The 21,605-nt window shown below is 46.1% G+C and overlaps 1 protein-coding gene across 2 annotated transcripts; it reads left to right on the forward strand.

The window, feature by feature from the left end:
• Window positions 1-4,163: 4,163 nt before the first annotated feature.
• On the forward strand, window positions 4,164-13,152 carry SYS1 (SYS1 golgi trafficking protein). 2 transcript variants are annotated; one of them, XM_081010359.1, is made up of 4 exons: window positions 4,164-4,327; window positions 5,467-5,727; window positions 10,218-10,285; window positions 11,612-13,152. In XM_081010359.1, the coding sequence occupies exons 2-4, from the start codon at window positions 5,566-5,568 to the stop codon at window positions 11,850-11,852; spliced, it is 471 nt and encodes a 156-aa protein (XP_080866485.1). In that variant the 5' UTR covers window positions 4,164-4,327; window positions 5,467-5,565; the 3' UTR covers window positions 11,853-13,152. The 2 variants fall into 2 exon arrangements, with proteins under 2 accessions (XP_080866485.1, XP_080866486.1); XM_081010360.1 differs by lacking the exon at window positions 4,164-4,327 and adding an exon at window positions 4,769-4,788.
• The last annotated feature ends 8,453 nt before the right edge of the window (window positions 13,153-21,605 follow it).

The raw sequence follows: 21,605 nt of genomic DNA on the forward strand, positions 1-21,605 counted from the left end.
GGATAGGATTAGCATATGTAATGAGACAGGAATCCAGTATCTCTATTAAGACCAGGTCTCTCCATAGTTTTCACTTTAGTGATGTTATAATTCAGCAACTTCTCTTTCAAGTCTGTTTCTGAAATTCTTTTATATTAAGACAGCTGCTTTGAGATCCTGTACTGAATGTCCTGGGAGATTGAAGTGTTCTCCTACTGGCTCCTCTGTCTTGTGATTCCTGATGTCAAATTTATGTCCATTTATCCTTTGGCATAGGGTTTGGCCTGTTTATCCAATATACAGAATATGGGTGTGAGCAAATGCAAAGCACTCTCTGTATTGTTCTTTCCCATTTGCCCCCGCATCGGATTTATGGCTCCCTCCCCCTGCATTTTTTGTTGCAATAAAACTAACAACTGGAGACAACAGAGAAATCCAAAACACTATCACAGCTATGATTCTGGAGAATTGCATCTCTCCCAAATAAAGAATGAAAGGGGAAAAAATAGAAGCAGAATTTCTAGGGTTGGAGGCAGTAATGCTTCTGAATTACTGGAAAAGACAGGATGGGAGAGTGCTCCTGTGCTCAGGTCCCGCTTGCAGACTTCCCACAGGCATCTGGTTGGCCACTGTGAGAACACAATGCTGGACTAGATGGGCCACTAGCCTGATGCAGCAGGCTTCTCTTATGTTCTTTCGTTAAGAGTCTTTCAAATCCAGGTCTTTTTCGGGTGGGGGTGATTGGTGAGAAAGATCCCCCACCTGACACTTCCTATACAGAAAAGAAATCAGCTGTGTGGTATTACTGTCCTCTCTTTGCAGATGGGTGATGGTGGGTGGCGGCAGCTGAGAGATCTTATTCCTGCATTAAATGCAGGGAAGGAGCTTCAGAGAGAAAAAGAGTGCCTCATGATAACCTTGTAAAGAAGTTAATTAATAAGGTCGCAGAGCAAACAGAGTGCTGGCACTGACAGAAAGTTGTTTACAACAGCCCTGCAACAGAGTCCAGTGTTATTATCTTGATACAGTACTGCACTTGCAGGAGAGGAAGGGCTGAGCCTGTGTAACTTATAACAACCATGTAAGGTTATGTACTTAACTCTTATCACTCCTATTTTGCAGTAGGAGGGGGGGACTGAGAGGAAGTGGCTTACATAAGACTGTAATGCAGTAATCATACTTAAGACAAAGGATAGAGGCACAAATACACTATATTATGATCTCCACATTTCAGATGGAGGCTAAAACTGAAAGCTGGTGGCTTACAACAAATCTCTAATAATAATGCTTTAAAGAACGGACAGCTGCTCAGTCTTTGCTGGTAAAACAAGACCACAAATCTCAGCCTCCATTACAGTACTACAGAGTACTCCCATTTTTTCCAAGGTACAGAGTGGAGAATCATTATTCAGTAGGGCAAATGTTTCACTAACTGTGCATTCAGTACATGCCTACTCATAGTGGAACTCATTTTTGAATAAATATGCACACAGTTGTAAATCATGAGGAATCATCGTTCAGTAATGTTGAAAACAAACAACAGCAATAGAAGATCATACACATACATCAGTCTGCAGCAAAGGTCAATCTTTTTAAATTGCCACTCATATTGTACCACCAACCTTAAAGCCCTGTCAGGTGAAAAGGTGGGGGTTTAATAATAATTATTATTATAATAACCCAAATTTAGCTGAATACAGAGGACATGTTGTACTGCTCCATCAACATCCAGAGAAACACATCACACATTTACCTCTAAGAGAGCACATCAGAATTCACAAATCCATTAAGAAGATAATGCCCTCTTCCAGATTTATTTTGTGTTCCTGTCTTCAAGGACAATCTTACTCATTTCACTTTATAGTCCACGGAAGGGTAGGATACAGGAAATGTCTCAGACTGATTCATGCCCCTATCGTGTGAACAAACCATAGAGCTCCCAATGCTCCTATAGTGCTACTGATTGTAATTTCATGGAGATTAAAGAGGGGTGGAAATGTGGGGGAGAGGGACAACCATGTGTGCCACCTCAAGCTCCTTGGAGGAAAGGTGGGATATAAATGTAAAAGTAAGCAAATGATGAGAAAGGTAATACAGTGGTACCTCGGGTTACAGACGCTTCAGGTTACAGACTCCGCTAACCCAGAAATAGTCCCTCGGGTTAAGAACTTTGCTTCAGGATGAGAACAGAAATTGTGCTCCGGCAGCATGGCGGCAGTGGGAGGCCCCATTAGCTAAAGTGGTGCTTCAGGTTAAGAACAGTTTCAGGTTAAGAACAGACCTCCAGAACGAATAAAGTACTTATCCCGAGGTACCACTGTAAAATACAAGTTGGAGGTGACCTTGGGGGTCATCTGCATCCTCAGCTTGAGGAAGGATCTGCAATGCAGGATTCAGCTACAGCAACCCAGGTGGGGGGGCATACAGCCACTATAACAAATACAAGAACAAGAACAAACCAATACTCCCACCCACCCATTTAAAAGAACATAGAGTGTTAATCAGCCAAAGCCAAGTTTTTGCCTGGCACCTAAAGATATGTAATGAAGGCACTAGGTGAGTCCCCCTGGGGAGAACATTCCACAAATGAGAAGCCATCACAGAAAAGGCCCATTCTTGTGTTAGGTAAAAGTAAAGGGACCCCTGACCATTAGGTCCAGTTGTGACCAACTCTGGGGTTGCGGCGCTCATCTCGCTTTATTGGCCAGTATGACTAAGCCACTTCTGGCGAACCAGAGCAGCGCACAGAAAGGCCGTTTACCTTCCCGCCAGAGCAGTACCTATTTATCTACTTGCACTGTGACATGCTTTCAAACTGCTAGGTTGGCAGGAGCTGGGACCGAGCAACGGGAGTTGCCCGTTGCGGGGATTCGAACCGCCGACCTTCTGATCGGCAAGTCCTAGGCTCTGTGGTTTAACCCACAGTGCCACCTCCAAACATCTCATGGAGGAAGCATTCAAAAACAGGCTTCAAGTGATGATCTCAGGATTCAGGTTGGTTCATATGGGGAAAGGCAGTCCTTGAATTATTGTGGTCCTTAGCTGTTTAAGGCAAAACCAACACTTTGAATTGGGCCCAGAAACTAATTGACACCAGGTGCAATTCGGCCAGGATCAGTGTGATATGCTGAAACTGTCAACCTGCCTGCTGAATTCTACACCAGTTGCCTTTGGAATTTTTTGGGGGGAGGAGAAGAGTGCATACCCATAGGTGGAAAGGGTGAAAGCCTCCAAACAACTCTGTGAGTATATGCTCTGTGGTCACAGCATGCTGGCTGGGGGATACTGGAAAATTCCGATGAAAGCAGAAAGGAAGCATAAACTGTTGTAGTTTGCATGTTCATCTGTGGCCAGAAATGGAAATCAGTCAATTGAGTATGACTGATGTTCATTCAGATTGTTGTTGATTTCAAGCCTGCAAATGTACCGGTTGAAGTTTCTGAAATGTTTTAAGAGGCAGCCCCATGTATAACGTGTTACTGTGATCTAACCTAGAGGGTACCAGAACATAGTAGACAAAACGTAGTTTGTTTGTTTATTTATTCAATTTATATACCGCCCTTTATCAAAAGTTCCCAGGGCGGTGTGCAACATTAAAACACATTACAGAACATCCATGATAAAATAATAATAAAAACACAATAAAAAAGCATACTGGCAGACAGCCTAAAAATAAAATAGCCCTCATAATGTCGCATATAACAGGTTGTCCCTGTCCAGATGGGGGCGCGGCTGGGACACCAGTTGAAGCTGATGGCAGGCACCTCAAGCTGCTTCAAAGCGACTGTAATTATTTTATTTTATTTTATTTTATTTATACATCCATACATGCCCCGCCCATCTGACCGGGTTGCCTCAGCCACTCTGGGCGGCCTACAACCTCCCATCCATCCTGCCTAGGAAACTGCCTGGAAAACCTACGCCTACTTTAGCTCGGGTTAGTTTACACCCTGAATATTATTCTTGGGGGGTTTTTTTTAGTGGCGTCACCTAGCTAGCCTAAGCATTTCAGCGGGCGTCACAGCGCGTAATCAGCGAAATACGTTTATCAGCGAAGCCGTTGATGACCAGACTATAATATGACGTCACTTCCGCCCCGTAGGGCGCCCCTCCAGGCTCACGTTGGTTTCTCCGTGACGTCACCGGCCTCCAGCCGCCGTTCTAGGCATCCGGAGGCCGTCTGGCTCTATGGTCGGCCGAAAAAAGAGTCAGCTGCGAAGACGGGCCTGGCCGGCCGGGAATGAAGTTTGGACCCTGTGGCGGTTTCTCGAGGCTGTTTTGGGGCTGGGAAAGTGCGGGGGTGGGGGCGGCGGCGGTTCGGGGACCCTTCGGCGGCGACGGGAGAGAGGTGAGTGGCAAAAGCGGCGAGGGTTGGCTGGAAACCCGAGGGAAACGGGGCGGCAGGCGCGGGTTTGTGGGAGCCGGGTTTGAGGAAAGCCCTGTGGGCTGGTGGGATGGTCCCTCTCTCCTCTCGGCCTCCCTCAGCGCCTGGCACAACTCTTTCAACACCTTCGCGACAGGCGGAAAACCAGCAGGTCTGGTTTCTCCCCGTTAAGTGATGCAACGACGGGGGAAGCTCTACCTGTCGGGTTTCTGCCTGTTTGCCTTTAAGGAAGCCAACGCACACCCCCTGGAAGCTCTTCTCAGAAAAGGCGCGCCCACGTGTCGGCCTTAAATCTTTAACCTCAGCCTTTTTAAAGCTTCTGTTTCTGTGGATCACAGCAGCAGAGGAAGCTGCTTTATCCCCAGCCGGAACTCTGTGGTCCACACAGCTCAGGGTTGATGTCTACACCGTCAGCAGCTTTCCAGGTTGAAGGGGGTAATTATTATTTATTTAGGTTTCATGGGGGATATTGAAGGGGATTTGCTTCTGAGCTGTGCTCCTGACCCGCTTGTGGGCTCCCTGTTTAGGCAACTGGTTGTGCCACTGTGGGGAATGGGATGCTGGTCTAGACATCTGACCCAGCAGGGATGGGACCTTACGATGGACTTTAGTTATGATCCAGTAAGGCAGTTCTTACGTTCTTTGTTGACAGATGAGGATCCTGTTCAAATAATTGCTGTACCAGTTTTAACATGGCTGCCTTGTTCGTGTCAAATATACGTATTTTCACCTGTCCCAAACTCCTAGGGTTGGATAGGTTTAAAATCTTTATCAGAAAACAGCATTAATCTTGCAATGCTCATCTAGTGAGTATCCTTTTACGGTCTCTCTCTCTCTCCCATTTCTGTGTTATCACTCCCAGTACTATCTGTGCAACATACACTTAGGCCCGTGTTTTTGTTTTTGTTTTGTAATCTGTCTCTGTTAGGTTTCCCGTGCCTCTCTCAGGGCTACACTTGGGAAACCACACCAAAGAATAGTAATGTGAATGCCAGAAGATGCCAAAAGTACACTTTGGGTTTTGAACAATGGGTAGATTGGAGGGCCCTTCCATAAGCTTCAGTTGGAGTAACATGTTTTGTTTGGTTGTTGTTCACTTTCAGATGCTGATGCGACTGGCCTCTAGTCAGTGAGATGTGTGCTTGATACTTTAAGACATCGCTGGATTTTGCCTAGCCAGTGGGCAGGCCCCTGCTTCAGCAATGGCTCCACAGTTCCGCAGTTATGTTTGGGATCCTGCTCTTATCCTTTCCCAGATCACACTCATGCAGGCAATTTACTATAGCTCGCTTGGGCTCTGGTTGGCTGTGGTGGACAGCCTAGTTCACAACAGCCCGTCCCTTGATCAGATTTTCAACTACGAGGTAGGATATTATTCATTTTGGGAAATCCTGATAGCTAGAAGATTTTGAAAACCAACCTTGCAGGCTAAGAGAATTGTTGTTTACGTCTCCTACTTTTTGGTATCCAGGGGAATCCTTGAGTCAGTCTTTCCCAACCTTGGGTAGAAGTTGGAGTTAAAAGTGCAGATCAGAGTGAATGGAGAGATGTTGGAAGGAAAAGGAATTGACCAGTGCAAGAAACGCTGTCCCTGTTTGGGTTGTGGTGCCTGTAGATCAGGAGTGGAGGGAAGTCATGTGAGTGTGAATAACAGTTGAGAGGCAGGACAGTATGTCAGACTTTGCCACCACTCTTGACAGCCTTCTCCTTCAACCTCCAGCCACCCCTTTGCTCCTGGCTTCCTGTTCTACACAATCACACACATCATGACCACCAGCTCCTCAGTCCAGAGGAAGGGTGATCTGGATTGTGTGTTCCCCTTCTTAATCTCCAGTATTTAAACAAGTATGACATTAACACAGTTTCGCAGATTGCATTCTGTAACATTTGTATTTAAATTTTACATACATTTGTATGCAGATTTTTGGTTTGCATAGACAAGTTTATTACAAGATCTGTCAGAAATGAATTTGCACTTTTGCAAATGGCTGCCTTTGCGATAGCAAAATTAAGATGATTTTGTATGATCATTTAGATATTGTTTATTGCGGAGAGGACATGTTGTGTATTGTTATTGCTAATAGGAACTGATATTATTTCTTTTTTTTATTTATTCAAAAGTTTATTCCCTTGTCTTCCCATTCAAAAAGAAAAAGGAAATGCTTATAAAACAAAGGGCACATAGTTCAGTGTTAGAACGTCTGCTTTGCATATGCAGAAGGTCCCAAGTTCATTCCCCAACCTCTTGAGTTAGGAATGTCCCATGTCTGGGACCCAAAGAGTTAATGTCATTTAGTGCAAACAATACTGTACTGAGTTTGATGGGCCAATGTTCTGAATCGGTATAAGACAGCTTCCTGTGTTCTTCTAACAACCCACTATTCCAACACTATTACCAAACTAGAAATAGCATCAAAGAACAAGAACCCAAAATGGTCTGTTGTGTGCGACCTTGTAAAAGTTTGTATGATGTCAGTAGAATATTTCTCCCCCAAAGGGCAGTTTCCTCTACCTACCTTCATGTGTTTTTTTCACTATAATGGTTATTCCTGGTGTTTAGTATCATTTCTACAGAAGAAAACTCTGAATACAACAATTCACTTTTATCACTACCCAAAGTTTCTAGTGATGTCAGATCAAGGATTTGGATATAAATGTTTAAGTAGAGACATTGTTACAGGGCAGATCAGCTGTGGGAAAGATCTGTGGTGTTCTTCCTTTGGAGTGAGTGAGTCTGCCTGGGATGGTTACATGCCCATAAAACAGTCTCTTCAATGGAGTCTGAAAAGATAAGACAAATCTAGAGAGTCCTCTGTGCCTCTCCTTTGCCTGGCTGCATCTGTCCTTGAGCTATGATCATGCCTTTTGCTTGTCTGGATGGACAGAAGAGTGTGTAGAAAACTCTTACCTGGATGGAACGTTGTTGTTTAGTCATGTCCGGCTCTTCGTGACCCCATGGACCAGAGCACGCCAGGCCCTCCTGTCTTCCACTGCCTCCCGCAGTTTGGTCAAACTCATGTTGGTAGCTTCGAGAACACTCTCCAACCATCTCGTCCTCTGCCGTCCCCTTCTCCTTGTGCCCTCCATCTTTCCCAACATCAGGGTCTTTTCCAGGGGCCTCTTCTCATGAGGTGGCCAAAGTATTGGAGCCTCAGCTTCAGGATCTGTCCTTCCAGTGAGCACTCAGGGCTGATTTCCTTAAGAATGGATAGGTTTGATCTTCTTGCAGTCCATGGGACTCTCAAGAGTCTCCTCCAGCACCATAATTCAAAAGCATCAATTCTTCGGCGATCAGCCTTCTTTATGGTCCAGCTCTCACTTCCATACATCACTACTGGGAAAATTATAGCTTTAACTATACGGATCTTTGTTGGCAAGGTGAATGGAATGTAGCCTAGTATAAAAAGTGCGAGTTACATCAGTTGCTTCACCCACTTTTGTCTCTGGCCCCACCCACCACCAGCATCTGTCTCCTGGAAGGTTGCCTATGAAGGAATGTACCTGGAGGCTGAAAAAGACTCTCCACTCCTGTTACATAATTTTATCAATTGCTATTGACTACGGCATCAGGCTAGCCACTGTTTCAAACTGAATCCGAATTACGTGGCCCCTGATATGATCCAATTGAGCTCCTCTTAACCTGCAACCAGCCCTGGGGGTGAAGTGGCCATGACTGGGGAAGGGAGCTAATTAACTTCAACAGCATATTCCTCCCCAGCCTTATACTCCTCTGCCATAACTTCCTCTTTCTAGCCCCAGCTGAGGCTTTGAAGTACAGTAGAGTGAACACAAGCCTAAATGGCAGAAGACCTCTGTAGAGACGAAAACCCAACTGCTTGTTTCTGCCCCAGTTATCTCTCTCATAAGAACACAAGAAGATCCGTGCTGGGTATTCTGTCTAGTCCCGTGTCCTGTTTCCCATGGTGGCCAACCAAGAAGCCCATGAGCAGGGACATGAGAACTACTCCCCTCTCTGAAGCTACTGAGTGGAAGTGAGCCTGTAGTGGATATTGTGTAGTGGATCCAGTAGTGCATATTGTGAAGTCACAGAAATTGTTAGGCTGGGAGGAGAGAACCTTGTCTTAGCCCAGGGGTGGGGAACCTTTGTAAGCCCAGAAGCCACATTCCTTTTGGGAGAAGCATTCTGAGGGCCACATGCTGATGGTACTAGTGATGGGCAGGGTGAGAGGCAGACATGGATAGAGCAGTGGATGTGAGCTTTACCTTTGTATAGGAGGCTACTATCCAGCTATACAAGGTTTCTCTCAGATTTTTTTGCGGGGTGCATGGGACATTACAGGTGTGAAGAGAGGAAACTGAAGTCCTTGGACACCAGTGGAAGCCCACTTCTCACAACTGAATTCCACCCAGGGAAATTAGAGCCAGACCTTCTCATGGCTCTTGCCATCAGATTGACTTTGAGCACCGCAGTACTGTAATGTAGGTTTCATTTGGGATCTCTGTGCTTTCTGTCCTCATCTCTATTGGGAGAATAGGGCAGGAATAAGTTTGACACCTGCCCATCTCTGTGGAAGTCTGTCCAATGCATAGACAGCAATGGTTACAATGCTTCATGTTTGAAATAGCAGGACTTTTGCCTGTGCTGTCTGCAACTCTGCTGTTTTCCAACTTTTGTAAGCAGAAATGATGACCAGCTTAGGGACTCTGTGGAGCGTGCCTTATCGCCGCCTGCTGACCTGGGCAAACTGCATGAGGTAGTGATTTATGATAGCCTGGATTTTGGTGGCAGTTGTAAGTTTTCAGTTCTGAGTTGCCGAAAAACTGCAGTTAGTGTACTGTGACAGTTGGCCTTTCTATTCAGTCCTTTCTATGAAAATAACTGGTGACAGAGGCTCATGTAGACGTTGATTTATCTTGGCTGGATTGCCTATTTTGAAAACTGTATTATAGATCAGGAGATTCCAGACAGTGGTGTGTGGACCACTATTGGTCCACGAACTTCTTGCAGGTTGTCAATGGTATGTTTGCATTAAATATTCATATTGATTTTTAGTTGTATTTTTAATGCTTTTCATTTCTTATATTGTATTTTATTGTATTGCAATTTGAATTCTATGGAATTTCAATTGCAATACAAAAAAAGAAGCAGCAAGAAAAGTACAATTAAAAATATCACAGTATCTTAGCAGAGTGTATTACAAATAGTACAAGTGGTGGTGGGGGGGAATCATTTAGTGGCCCACCAAGAATATCAGCAATTTTCAAGTGGCTCAGTGGGGGTGGGGTGCAAGTTTGGGAACCACTGCTTCAGATCCTTTGGAATTTCACAAAATCAAGAAAATGTGTGTAATTTATGCAGTTTCAGATAGGGAGGAGTGGTTTTTAGCCTCGAAACATAGACTGATCTGTTCTGTAGAAGCAAATGGAACCCACTTCAGCCATAGGGCAACTTTTGCAAAATATATAATTCCATTCTGGCATTGTATCAATATCCCTTGTGATTTTATACATTTACTGGGGGGTTATTGTTTTACTTCTAGTTATGGTATGTATTTTTGTGTTTTTATATTGTAAACTGCCTTATTATCTTCGGATAAAGGGCAGTATATAAAATTAACTAATAGTAGTAGTAGTAGTAGTAATAGTAATAATAATAATAATAATAATAACAACAACAACACCAAAAACTCAGCCCTGGCTGATTTTTGTAGATATAATTAAACTTGTACATACAAATCTGCACTCCTAGAAAAAGAAATTGTTTTTCTGCCTTGAAGGTAAACGAAGCATTATGTGGAATGGAATGCATGGATGGGGAAGAGGAGTCAAATAAATCTTGAGTTGGTTGCCAATTTATCCCAGTGGCTGTTTTTCTCCTTGTAACCCTGTGCAGGTTTTGGGGTTCTCCACCTCACCTGGCAGACTTGCCATGATGGCTTTTATCCTGAATGCACTTTCCTGGTAAGTTGGCTTTTTGAATGTGCATTTCTGACACTTCTGATCGCCATTTTGTTTCTTTCAAGTACAAACATTTTTTTTCCAGCAATCAAATATCCTTTGCTGAAAACCGTAGTATTCTCACAGTCTGTGTTGTAATGCAGAAGCAGGCATAGCTAACATGGTATCCTTCAGATGTTTAGAACTACTTCCATCAGCGCCCAGCCAGCGTGGCCAATGGTCGGGAATGATAGGAGCTGCAATCCACAATGTTTGGAGGGCACCAACTTGCCTAAACATGTGCTAAGGAATGTTGCGAGAAAGCTGCTTGTAGGAATTGACTAACTTGTCTTAAGTCTCTGGCTGCCATTGGTTGAACTGCTCAGACTCTATAGATGGACAGGGCAAAATGTAAATTCTTGGGGGAAATGGGTGGAAGATGAGGGATAGGAAAAGAGGAAGGAGGAGCCTAAGGAGGCAACAGGCAAAGGGAAGGGGGGAATCTTGGAAAGCAGGTTTAGAAGAAAGAGTTGTTTGAAGGAATGAAAGCAAGAAAGGGCTAGAGGAAAGTCTCAGAGAGGTTTAAGAAATCTGGGAAAAGAGAATGGGCAAAGAGAGGATAAGGACACGTGATCAAGAGCTGCAGGGCTTGGAACAAGTTGGTGCTCCACATTTCTTTGAAATATCAGCCAAATAGCTGCTGTCCTTTAAGGCATATGAGCATGAGTATTTATAGTCTTCCACCCTCTCACAAGAGAGATATGTTTTACCTCAAGAGCAGCCAGGAGAGGAAGAGTAGTTGCCAGATCAAAGGTTTTCAGCCATAAATATTCCTAACAGCCTAAAAATACCCTACATGTAAATAAGAAGATCAGAGAGCTATAGCCTTAGAGTTCCAAGGTTTAAAAACTTAATTAAAAAGTCCCCACATGGAGCAAGCTTGTTTTCTCCATCTCTGGAGGCTGGGACCCAAACTAATGGATTTAAATTACAAGAAAAGAGATTTTGACTAATAAACACCAGGAAAAACTTTCTTACAGTAAGAGCTGTTGGACAGTGGAACAGACTCCCTCAGGAGGTGGTGGACTCTCCTTCCTTGGAAGTTTTAAAGCAGTGGTTGGATGTCCATCTGTCATGTATGATCCCATTGAGATTCCCGCATTGCAAGGGGTTAGACTAGATGACCCTCAGGATCCCTTCCAACTCTCCAATTCTATGATTCTAAGATAACTCTTGTACTTCTTAGTGCAGGATAAATATAAAAATGTCTGAAAACTTTCTGTTGCTGAATTCCTTCTTTCCTCATTGCTACAGTTTCAGGTAAAATATTTTCTCCCCTCCCCTTTACAGTGCCATAGGCTTGCTGTATTTCATTCGGCGAGGAAAGCAGTGCTTGGATTTCACAGTCACCATTCACTTTTTCCACCTGCTGGGCTGCTGGATTTACAACGCACACTTTCCAACTGCTTTGACGTGGTGGCTTGTACATACTGTGTGCACGGCACTCATGGCTGTGATTGGGGAATACCTTTGTATGCGAACAGAACTGAAGGAGATCCCATTAAATTCAACCCCCAAATCCAACGTATAGACCCTCGGAAGATGCTGTTTCTCTCTCTCTCTCTTCCCCACGGCTTCCTCATCTTGGTGCTAACACAGGATACGTGAGAATGTATTTGAAGCAACCCAGCATGTCTGTTCTAACTTTTAAATAATCTTGCGTGAAAGGTTTGTGATGCATCCATGGGTACAACATGGGACAAATCAGATTTTGATAAAGCACACTTTGTTGCTTGGGTAGACACACCCATTTTGCCCATGCAGCTCAGAACAGATTCAGCGTTGGACAACAAAGCAACAGGAGCTGGACTGCTTTTGTGAGATGAACACTGGGTTGCCGGAACTGGAACTGTCATTTTCTTCAATATGGACAATACCCAGGCAGTTGACTTCACGCAATGCACAATAAAAGCTCCATTCTGCTCCCTCCCCAGTACATCTCGTATCTATTTTCCTTCCAACTGTCTTTTGAAATTTAAAAATAAATAAATCAAGGAGATCAGACAAAGTAGGAAGTATTTCTCACTTGGCTGCTGTGATTATAGAACGTTTGGCTAAAGGTGAAGAGGAAAGTGACAATATTTATTGGATTGTAGAGACTGATTTTTGGCAAAGCAAATAAAGACTGTCATTGTCCATTGCAGTTTTGCAGCTTATTGATCAGGCAGGGTTATCCTGTTATTTTATATGGCAACAGAGAAGGAAAGAGAGCCATCAGACAGGAATATCGTCCGGGAAGTCACATCATCGAAACTTCAAATCTACCATCTTCAAGGGAAAAAATGGCATGCAGCAAGTTGGCCCGCCGGCCAACAAAGAGGGCTAGCTGTGGGCTGAAATGCTTCAGATGGGCCTTCTTGTTTATAGTATTACCATGAATGTACTTCCTTTTCTCTGATCATCAGATTCTAGTATTTATAATCAAGGACACTGTCCTTTTTTGTTATAGGAGGCTGTGTTGGCATATAAAGAACAGCACTATTAATGAGTTTTTTAACTGAACCAGATTAAGAGAAATATGCAGCTTCCGATGTCTCCTACGCACAGAGGCCTGAGTGCCCCTGTCATACACAGTAAAAACTCTCCTATTTAAAAAGGGATGGGAGGTTTGGAAGAGAGAGTTAATCTGTAACAGCCGGTTGCAGCTGTCAATGGAACTATGGGTTTTTCACAATGAACTTATTTTCAGACATGCCACTGAGCCTTTCTTTGTACATAAATATTTGTTGGTGGTATTGGTTTGTATAAGTTATATTGGTAAGTTAATGCTTGGTTTGTAATGGTTAGGGGGATAATTTTGCATATAGAACTCGATAAACTGTCTCTCAAAAGCTCTTCGTTTCTGTTGATGCCTTTGCTGAATTTCATCTGGCAACCCTTTGCACACAGAAGTTTCGCCCTGGATTAAATGCTCTGCTTCCCATCCTCAGGTATTACATTTAGCAGAAGGCAGGTCTTTTTCTATGCTGTCTTTATGATTGGGGAAAACTTCTGAGTCAAAAAGCCACTTTTCCAGTGTTCTTCGTTTGTTTGTTTATTTATTTATTGAAATATTTAGAGACTGCACTTTTCATAAAAAATACAGCAACGTGGTTTACAATTCAGTGTTAGGTCACGAACATGCTGTACATGAGGGCTGGCTAACGTGTCCTCTTCATGTTTCTGGAGTCCATTTCCCATAATACTCAACTGGAGCTGATGGGAGTTGCAGTCTAACCACATCCAGAGCTCCCCACGTTTACTTTCCCTGCTACACACTGTGTTCAATAACAGTTGCATATCACCACTTTGCCACTAGATGGCATTGTTTGCTTTTTAGAGCCTGCTATTATGTGATAGGAAAAGCTGCAGTCTAGCATTTCACCAGCAACACTTTAATGCAGTGGGGCAGACCTCCAGAGCCACCCTCCTGACATCACTGCAGCTTACTTGGATGGGGCAGGGCACCACAGGGTCTAGGCAAGGTTAGGACTGCACGTGGATGGACCAGTGGGAGTGCAGGATTGGCTCCACTGTCGTGTCCTACCCCTGCTAGGCTAAGCGGCAGCAGCAGCAGGGTTGGAAGGGCAGTTCTGTGCTATCACATCAGTTGCTACTGCTTATACTGAATCCAGCCACTATGGTACTACCAGGTAGTGGCTCTCTAGGCCCCAGCCAGAAGCATTTCCTGCTCCTGCTGCTTCTTTGGCTGAAAGGTCAACACACTCAAAGCAGGGGAGAGAAGGAAAAGCCCCGCTTTTAATACAGTCCTAAAACAGCAATGGTGGAAGCCCCGGCAGGCCATTTGAGCTGGACTAGGCATTGTGCAGAATGAACAGATGCATGCTGGGACTCCGAAGCCTATGGAAGCTCTTGTTTTCAAAATGTCATGCCCAGCCATTTAACCTGAAATCTGCTTCAAGTGCTAATTGGAACTTGTATGCAGGGCTGTGTGCCTTTTTAGTTACAGAATTCAACACCACAGAAAGCTGGATTCTGCAATGTCTGTAAACAGAGCAAATACAGATAATATTTTGTATAATTCTGCCATTTTAACCATTTTGCAAAATTTGTTTACTTTTGCATGTCAGGAAAAGGGGCAAGGGATTATAGACAATGGTAGGCACGCTGCGCCCAAGTCACTAACAATCATATTGAACCAGTCCTCTGACTTTTGGATACTGCTTCATGCATTTTTACCATATACCAATACATGTTCAGGCATATCTTTGCAACCATGAGGGCTTGAAACTTGTTCTTTTGAGAAAATGAAATATGTGTGCATTTGAGTGAGAGAGAATCAGACTATAGTTTCCATTTGGTTATCATTAACTCTGTTACTGTGGGTAAGCAGTGGCGTAAGCAGAAAAACATGATTGCAGTTATTCTTGGTCTCCTACCTTCATTTCTCCTTTGGACACCCCTGCTATGTCATGTTTCTGCCACACTTTCAAAAAGAATAAAGTACTTCTCTCAGCACGCATATAATACCTTCCCTCACTGCTGAACAGTCTCCAATTTGCTCTTTCCGAAGAGCATGCAGATTCTGCCTTGCCAGCAAAAGGTGGTGAGAAATGTCAAGAGAAGGGTCAAAATCAGACAGAAAATTCCAAGAGGACTGGAACTTTGTGAGATGTTCCTTGGAAGAACCAAACAGAATGTTTCCTGCCATGTCACTCAAGGAAATGCTTCTGAGAGCCAGTAGCGAAGCCTCCAGGGATAGAAATGGGGGAATGCAGGAATGTTATCAGAGAAAGAACAGAATTGATAAAGAAACCATGTAGGTGCTCAGATTGTGGGCAAATATAGATGGTCATCTGTCATGGATGCTTTCATTGAGATTCCTGCATTCCAGGGGTTTGGACTGGATGACCCTCAGGGTCCCAACTCTGCAGTTCTATGGTTCTATAATCAGGAAGAAAAATACTTCAATTTCTATGTCGTATACGTAAAGGATAAAGGGACCCCTGACCATTAGGTCCCGTCACAGACGACTCTGGGTTTGTGGCGCTCATCTCGCTTTATTGGCCGAGGGAGCCGGCGTACAGCTTCCGGGTCCTGTGGCCAGCATGACTAAGCTGCTTCTGGTGAACCAGAGCAGCATATGGAAACGCCGTTTACCTTCCCGCCGGAGCAGTACCTATTTATCTATTTGCACTTTGACGTGCTTTCAAACTGCTGGGTTGGCAGGAGAAGGGACTGAGCAACGGAAGCTCACCCCATCGCAGGGATTCGAACCGCCGACCTTCTGATCAGCAAGCCCTAGGCTCTGGTTTAACCTACAGCACCACCCGTGTCCCTCTATATTGTATACATATAGGAGTTAATTTATCCTTGTTATAATTGTTGCTGCTTCATGGAGAACAAACCTGGGTGCCAGCCCGTTCCTAAATGCTTTTGAGTTCTGAAGCTTACTTCTGACTAGACATATATAGGATTGTTCTGTGAATCTGTTTTCTGTCATCTTGATCATGTGAAGCCCAGTTTCCTATGTGTTTGTGTGCATAAGAAAGTGAGAGCAGTTATCCTCTGCCCTGCCACAGAGCAAATAAACGGCAGATGGCTTCCTTTTCTTAATGAACTTGGTCTGATGTAGGCACTTGAGGGGTTGCTCCCAGAGAGCGTTTCTGCAACAGCTGCTTCTAGTGCATCTTCTCTCAGTGAACTCAAGCTAAATTTTGTCCAGAGGGAGGGGGGGGGATCAGAGACAGGGAGTAGCCTTGCCCAGCCAAGTGATTTGAGCTTTGATTCCTAGGGAAAGTGGGACGGGGCATTTGACAGTGTAAATGGCCACAGCAGGATTTTTAAGAGCAAGAGGTAATATGGTAGAATTACAATGCTAAGCATTGTACCCTCCACAAAAAAAGTCTCTGGAGGATAGGCTTGGATGGATGGAAGGAACCAGGGTGTTCTCCTGTTTCTGCTCTTTTAAAGCCAAGCGCAACAGAGAAGCCACGTTTCTTCATTCAGATGTCTCTAGCCCACGATGTCTAAAGTGTGTGTGCGAGCTATCAGCTTTTCACAACAAAAGCCATGCTTGATTGAGGGCAGTGGAACTCACCCCCTTTCCTTCCTTACTTCACTGCATTCTTGAAGCAAGTACAAGATCTAGTGATGGCCACCAACTTGCACAGCTTCCAAAGGGGGTTAGACAAATTCATGGAGGCTAAAGCTTATCAATGGCTACAAACCATGATGGCTATGTACTACCTCCAGAATCACAAGTGCCATGCCTCTGAGTAGCAGTTGCTCGGAGTCACAAGTCAGCGTGTGCCCTGGTCTTGCTTTGGGGCTTCCCATAGGCATCTGGTTGGCCACTGTAAGAACAGGATTCTGGACTAGAGAAGCCTTGGGTCTGATCCAGCAGGTCTCTTATGTTCTTAAGCACTTTTCTCCTAGCCTTGCTCTGACACAGTGAGTGAGGTGGGCTGGGGAGAAAAGCATAGGGGTCAACACCGTGCAGGGAGGAAAATTAGGAGAGGGTTCTGCTCCCCCGACTTGGATGTGCCTTTGTAATTAAAACCAGGTTTCCTGTAGATGCTGCTTTAGACATGGATGAGGAGGTATGTGAATAAACAAAGATGGCTGCTCTCACCATCTTTCACTAGTCCTCAGCTGGCAGACTTGGAGACTCGGTAGCCTGCTTCAGCCAGGTGGTTTAAGAGGTCCCGCGTGGCTGCGTGGCACGCGCTTTCGTCCACGCAGGCCACTAAGAGATCGTCAAAATACTGCAACACAATCTTACTGGGAGTAGTGGGGAAACTGGCAAGGTCCGATGCTAGAGCTACCCCAAAAAGAGTTGGTGAATTCTTGAAGCCCTGCGGGAGGCGCGTCCAAGTGTATTGAGTTTTAGTGCCTGTGACTGGGTCCGTCCATTGGAAAGCGAATAAGTGCTGACTCCCCTCCGCTAGGCGGCAGCAAAAGAACGCGTCTTTCAAGTCGAGCACGGAGAAGTATTTCGCATCAGGGGGGATCAAACTCAGCAGAGTGTAAGGGTTGGGGACGTTGGGGTGGAGGGTTTCCACGGCCGCATTTACAAGCCTCAGATCTTGGACAGGACGGTAACCACCTCCCTCTTTCTGTACTGGAAGCAAGGGAGTGTTCCACTGGGATTGACAGGGTTTCAAGATGCCATGTTGTAGGAGCCTATGCAGGTGAGTCCACACTCCTTCTGCCGCCGCTCGAGGGATGGGGTACTGGTTCACAGCCACCGGATTCGCGAAGGGCTTCGTCCTTACAATTATTGGGGGTATATTTTTAGCCATGCCAGGAGGGTTGCCTTCAGCCCATACTTCAGGATTCACTTGTTCTAGGAGGCTGGTTGGAATGGGCCCCTCCTCTTCTTTTATCATCATGAGGCGCCAATACTCCCTCAGGGGTGCTTCCACAACCAATTCTCCGGGTGGCATTGTGGACATGGTGGCCTCTCCGGATGGTTTAAAAGTGATCTGGGCTTGTAATTTGGACAACAAGTCTCTTCCCAGCAATGGAATAGGGCATTCAGGGACATACAGAAAATTATGCTGCACCACTTGGCCTCCTAATTTGCAGGTGACCGGCTGTAGAAATGGTGCCTGCTGGGACTTTCCAGTGGCTCCCACTATATTAATGAATTCTGTAGTTAGTTTCGCAACGGGGGTTGGGACGACCGAGTAAGCGGCACCCGTGTCCACCATAAAAGGAATCATGTGGTTCCCTGCTTGCATTTTGACCATGGGCTCACGGGAACCTAAATTAGTTGGGCCCGGTCTGTCCTAATATTCATCCTGGTGTTGCTGCAGGCTCATGGCTTCAGCCTGTCCTCAGTTCCCAGGCGGGTACCAAAGGCCTCCTCTTCCCCTTCCTCGTCCCCTGGAGGGTCCCCCAGTCGCACCCCAGGGTCTTAAGTCAGTGCCATCTCCCATGGGGATGGTGCCAGGAATCCGGCCTCCCCTGCCTCCGGTTCTTCCCTGAGGGCATTCGTTCTTCCAGTGGCCCTCTTGGCGGCAGATGGCGCACTGGTTGCGTCCCAGGCGGCCGCGCCCTCCTCCCCGGGCAGGTTCCCCCGTGCCGCTGTTGCTGGCGCGCAGAGCCATGAGTTTCTTAGCCTGGTAATTTTCTTTCTTCTTCTGGGCTACCTCATCTCTCTGGTTATATGTGGTTTGTGCCACCTCTAACATCCACTCCAGCCCATGGCCTAGGAACCCTTCGGTTTTCTGAATTTTTCGGCGAATATCGGGAGTGGCTTGGGCCACAAAGGCTGCCTTAACAACCGGAGCATTGGCAGGATCGTCTGGGTCCAGAGGGGTAAACTGCCGGTAGGCTTCCTTCAGGCGCTCCAAATAAACCCCTGGCGACTCATCTGATTTCTGGACCACCTCAGCCACCTTAGCCAAATTAGTGGGCTTCCTAGCTGCCCTCCTCATTCCCGCCAGTACATGGTTCCTGTATGTTGCCAGGGCGGTCCGAGCATTCTGATCCTGATAGTCCCAATTAGGAGTGGCTCGGGGGTAGGCATCATTTATTTGGTTATCATTTAATTGTAACTGCCTCAGATGCGCCCTTGCCTCACTATGGACCCTCCGGACTTCTTCCGTTGTTAACAGAGAGTCCAAAAGATATTGAACATCATCATAGGTAGGGTCATAAGTTTTAAAGATCCCTTCAAAAAGTTTGATGATTTTGGCTGGGTTCTCCTCAAAGGAGGGGTTCTGATTGCGCCAATTGCAAATATCAGCAGTTGAAAAAGGCACATGTTGGATTGTGTAGGTGCGTGGTGCTGCTGCCCCATTCTCCCCTGGCGGTCCCGGGGGGTCATAAACTACCCAGAGGGGCATCAAGGCTGTAGCCTGATCTTTCTTCCCTCTCTCTCTCTCATGGTGGGTGGCGGCTCTACGTGCTGCCTCCAGCCACCTCTTTTGTTTCTTCTTCCAGTGCCCATCCTCACAACGTGCCACTTCTAAGAGGTGGGGACTAACATCCACTTGGTCTTTATAGGGGTCTACATAGTCCTTTATCCATTTGTCTTGCTTCTTACTCCACTTCTCCCCCTTCTGTACCTTCTCTTCCAACATCTTTAACAGTGTTTCCTCATCCCCCTCATCATCATCACTTTCATCCTCCTTATCTGTCTCTGATTTGGTGGGGTTTTTATCCTCAGGGCTTGGGTTGATAGGGCTGCCAGCAACTGGGTTGGGGGGGTTATCCTGGAGATTATTCTGCAGGGGTGGATCATTCTGTGGTGCTGGTGCCGGTGTTGGGGGTCTATAAGGAGGTGGCCTCACAATTAATTCATCTTCCTCTGTGTCTTGGACCACAAGAGGTAATTTCTGCTGCCGGACGGCACAGATCCTTGCCCGTGGTGGAGCAGTTCGGCAAGCCTGCAGCCAAGGGGGGTTTTTATCCACATTGGTTTTCCACGTGGAAATATAGGGAATTTGATCTGGATGGTTTGCAATTATTCTCTGCCACAAGGGATTGATCAACCGCCCATCAAAACTGCCCTGGGACGGCCAGCCAGTGCCCTGCGTCGGCCAGTCCACTTCACAAAGGGTCCTAAGCCTCTCCTTCTTCAACTTGAATCCCCAATCATCATCCTTTGTGGCCAATTTCCAGTTGTTCAGGAAGCATTCCAAAGGTGTACATTTACTGCTTCCTGAACCCATGTTTACCAGAATACTCCGCTCCTAGCCAAAATCAGCACCTTGCCCACTTCACACACTACAGACTGTGGCTTGGACGAGTACAGCCCTAGACACGCTTGGCCACGGAGACGCTAAGCCCCGACCTCTCACACATTCATCCTTTCACTGGAGTATTTGGTCATACAACACACAGTTCACCTCCACACCCTCACAGTCCACCTCCACACCCTCCACCCTTTTCCTTTCCACAGACTGGCAGAGGGACCCCCCCTTTTTTCCTTTCCACACACTGGCAGCAGGACCCCACTGTCCCGGCCAAGCCTTCCTGGGGGCACTTAATTGCCACACTCCAGGTGAGATTGATCAGATCTCCAGCTCTTCTCTTTCCCCAAGAGCTTACCTCTATGTCCTGAGACACACCCTGTGTCCTCCCTCGGCCGATCCTTTTTCTCCCACGACCGGACGTCTCCACTCAGGAACGGAGTGATGGATTCCTCCCGCAACTGGCGGGTGCGCGCTGGAGCCGTCTACACCGATCCAAGCTGTTCGTCCAGTCGAGCCTGGCCTTCAAGCTCAAGCAGCAGGAGAGGTGGCTTCCCGGCCAATGCACCAGATATGTTAGGATATCTGATCCTAAGGAGTCCGGATCCAGTCACCTGCCCCTGCTGTTAGCATGAAGGAGTCAAAAAAATACACCAGGGTGGGTTCCACAGAGAAAAAGGTTTATTGCAAATCTGCGCAGAGGTAGCCAGTGGAATAGCTTCCAAAGACTGGCCCCCCCCTATTGTCTTCCAAGCATTCTTATACTGAAGCTGCAAGCTTGGCCCCCAGTTGCTCCCCAATCAACAGGCAGAGATACACTTTATTACCTTATTGGGCTAGCTAAGCCCTCCTCCCCCACCTTTGCATATTGTTTGCCTTGCATTTTAAATGTTTGCATTTTGCACAGCTGAGGTGAGAAGCTAGCTCACCACAACTGAAGCAGATAGGAAACCACTACCGGCCTGCCGAGCTGAGTTTCTTTTGCTTCAGCTAAGTAGGACGGCAGACAGGAAACCCACTGTCTGCCCGCAGAGCTATCTTGCAAAGCTAGAACAATTGTTAGCTGAAGCCAGCTAAGGCATGATGGAGTTTTTACCTTCCCCCACCTCTTCACTCCTCTCCCTTCACAGGATGCTCAGTATGAGACTCACCAATCCCCACCTCCATTCTAGCCTTCCTCCTATGCCTGTAATAGCTATGCCAAATTGGCAGGCAGAAATGAGGAAAGCCCTTGGGTTAAGAGCAGGGCAGGTGCTTTACATGCCAAAGGTTTTAGGTCAACCCATGTTCTCTCTAGTTAAAGGGTTCTGGTAGCAGGTGGCGGGAAACTTCTGGAGAACCTAGAGAGCCACTGCCAGTCAAGAGCAGACCATACTGAGCCAAATGGGGAAATAGACTGACTCATATATTCATTACAAATTGATAGATGGAGTGTGGAAGGGGCTACAAGCAATTGGGCTGGAGGCTGGCGGGTTGGCCAGCATGGTTAACACCAGTGGTGGGTCTTGGATCTGGCCAGCAGGCTAGATCCAAAACTCATACATACACACTTTGCCACATGAGCAGGGGGCTTGATGTCATATGATGTCAGGTGAATCCACTTCAAAGGAAGAATCAGGAGCACTTTTGCAGACGGGGCT

Source organism: Podarcis pityusensis, assembly GCF_964106645.2.
Source record: "Podarcis pityusensis genome assembly, chromosome: 6".
Taxonomy (NCBI): domain Eukaryota; kingdom Metazoa; phylum Chordata; class Lepidosauria; order Squamata; family Lacertidae; genus Podarcis; species Podarcis pityusensis.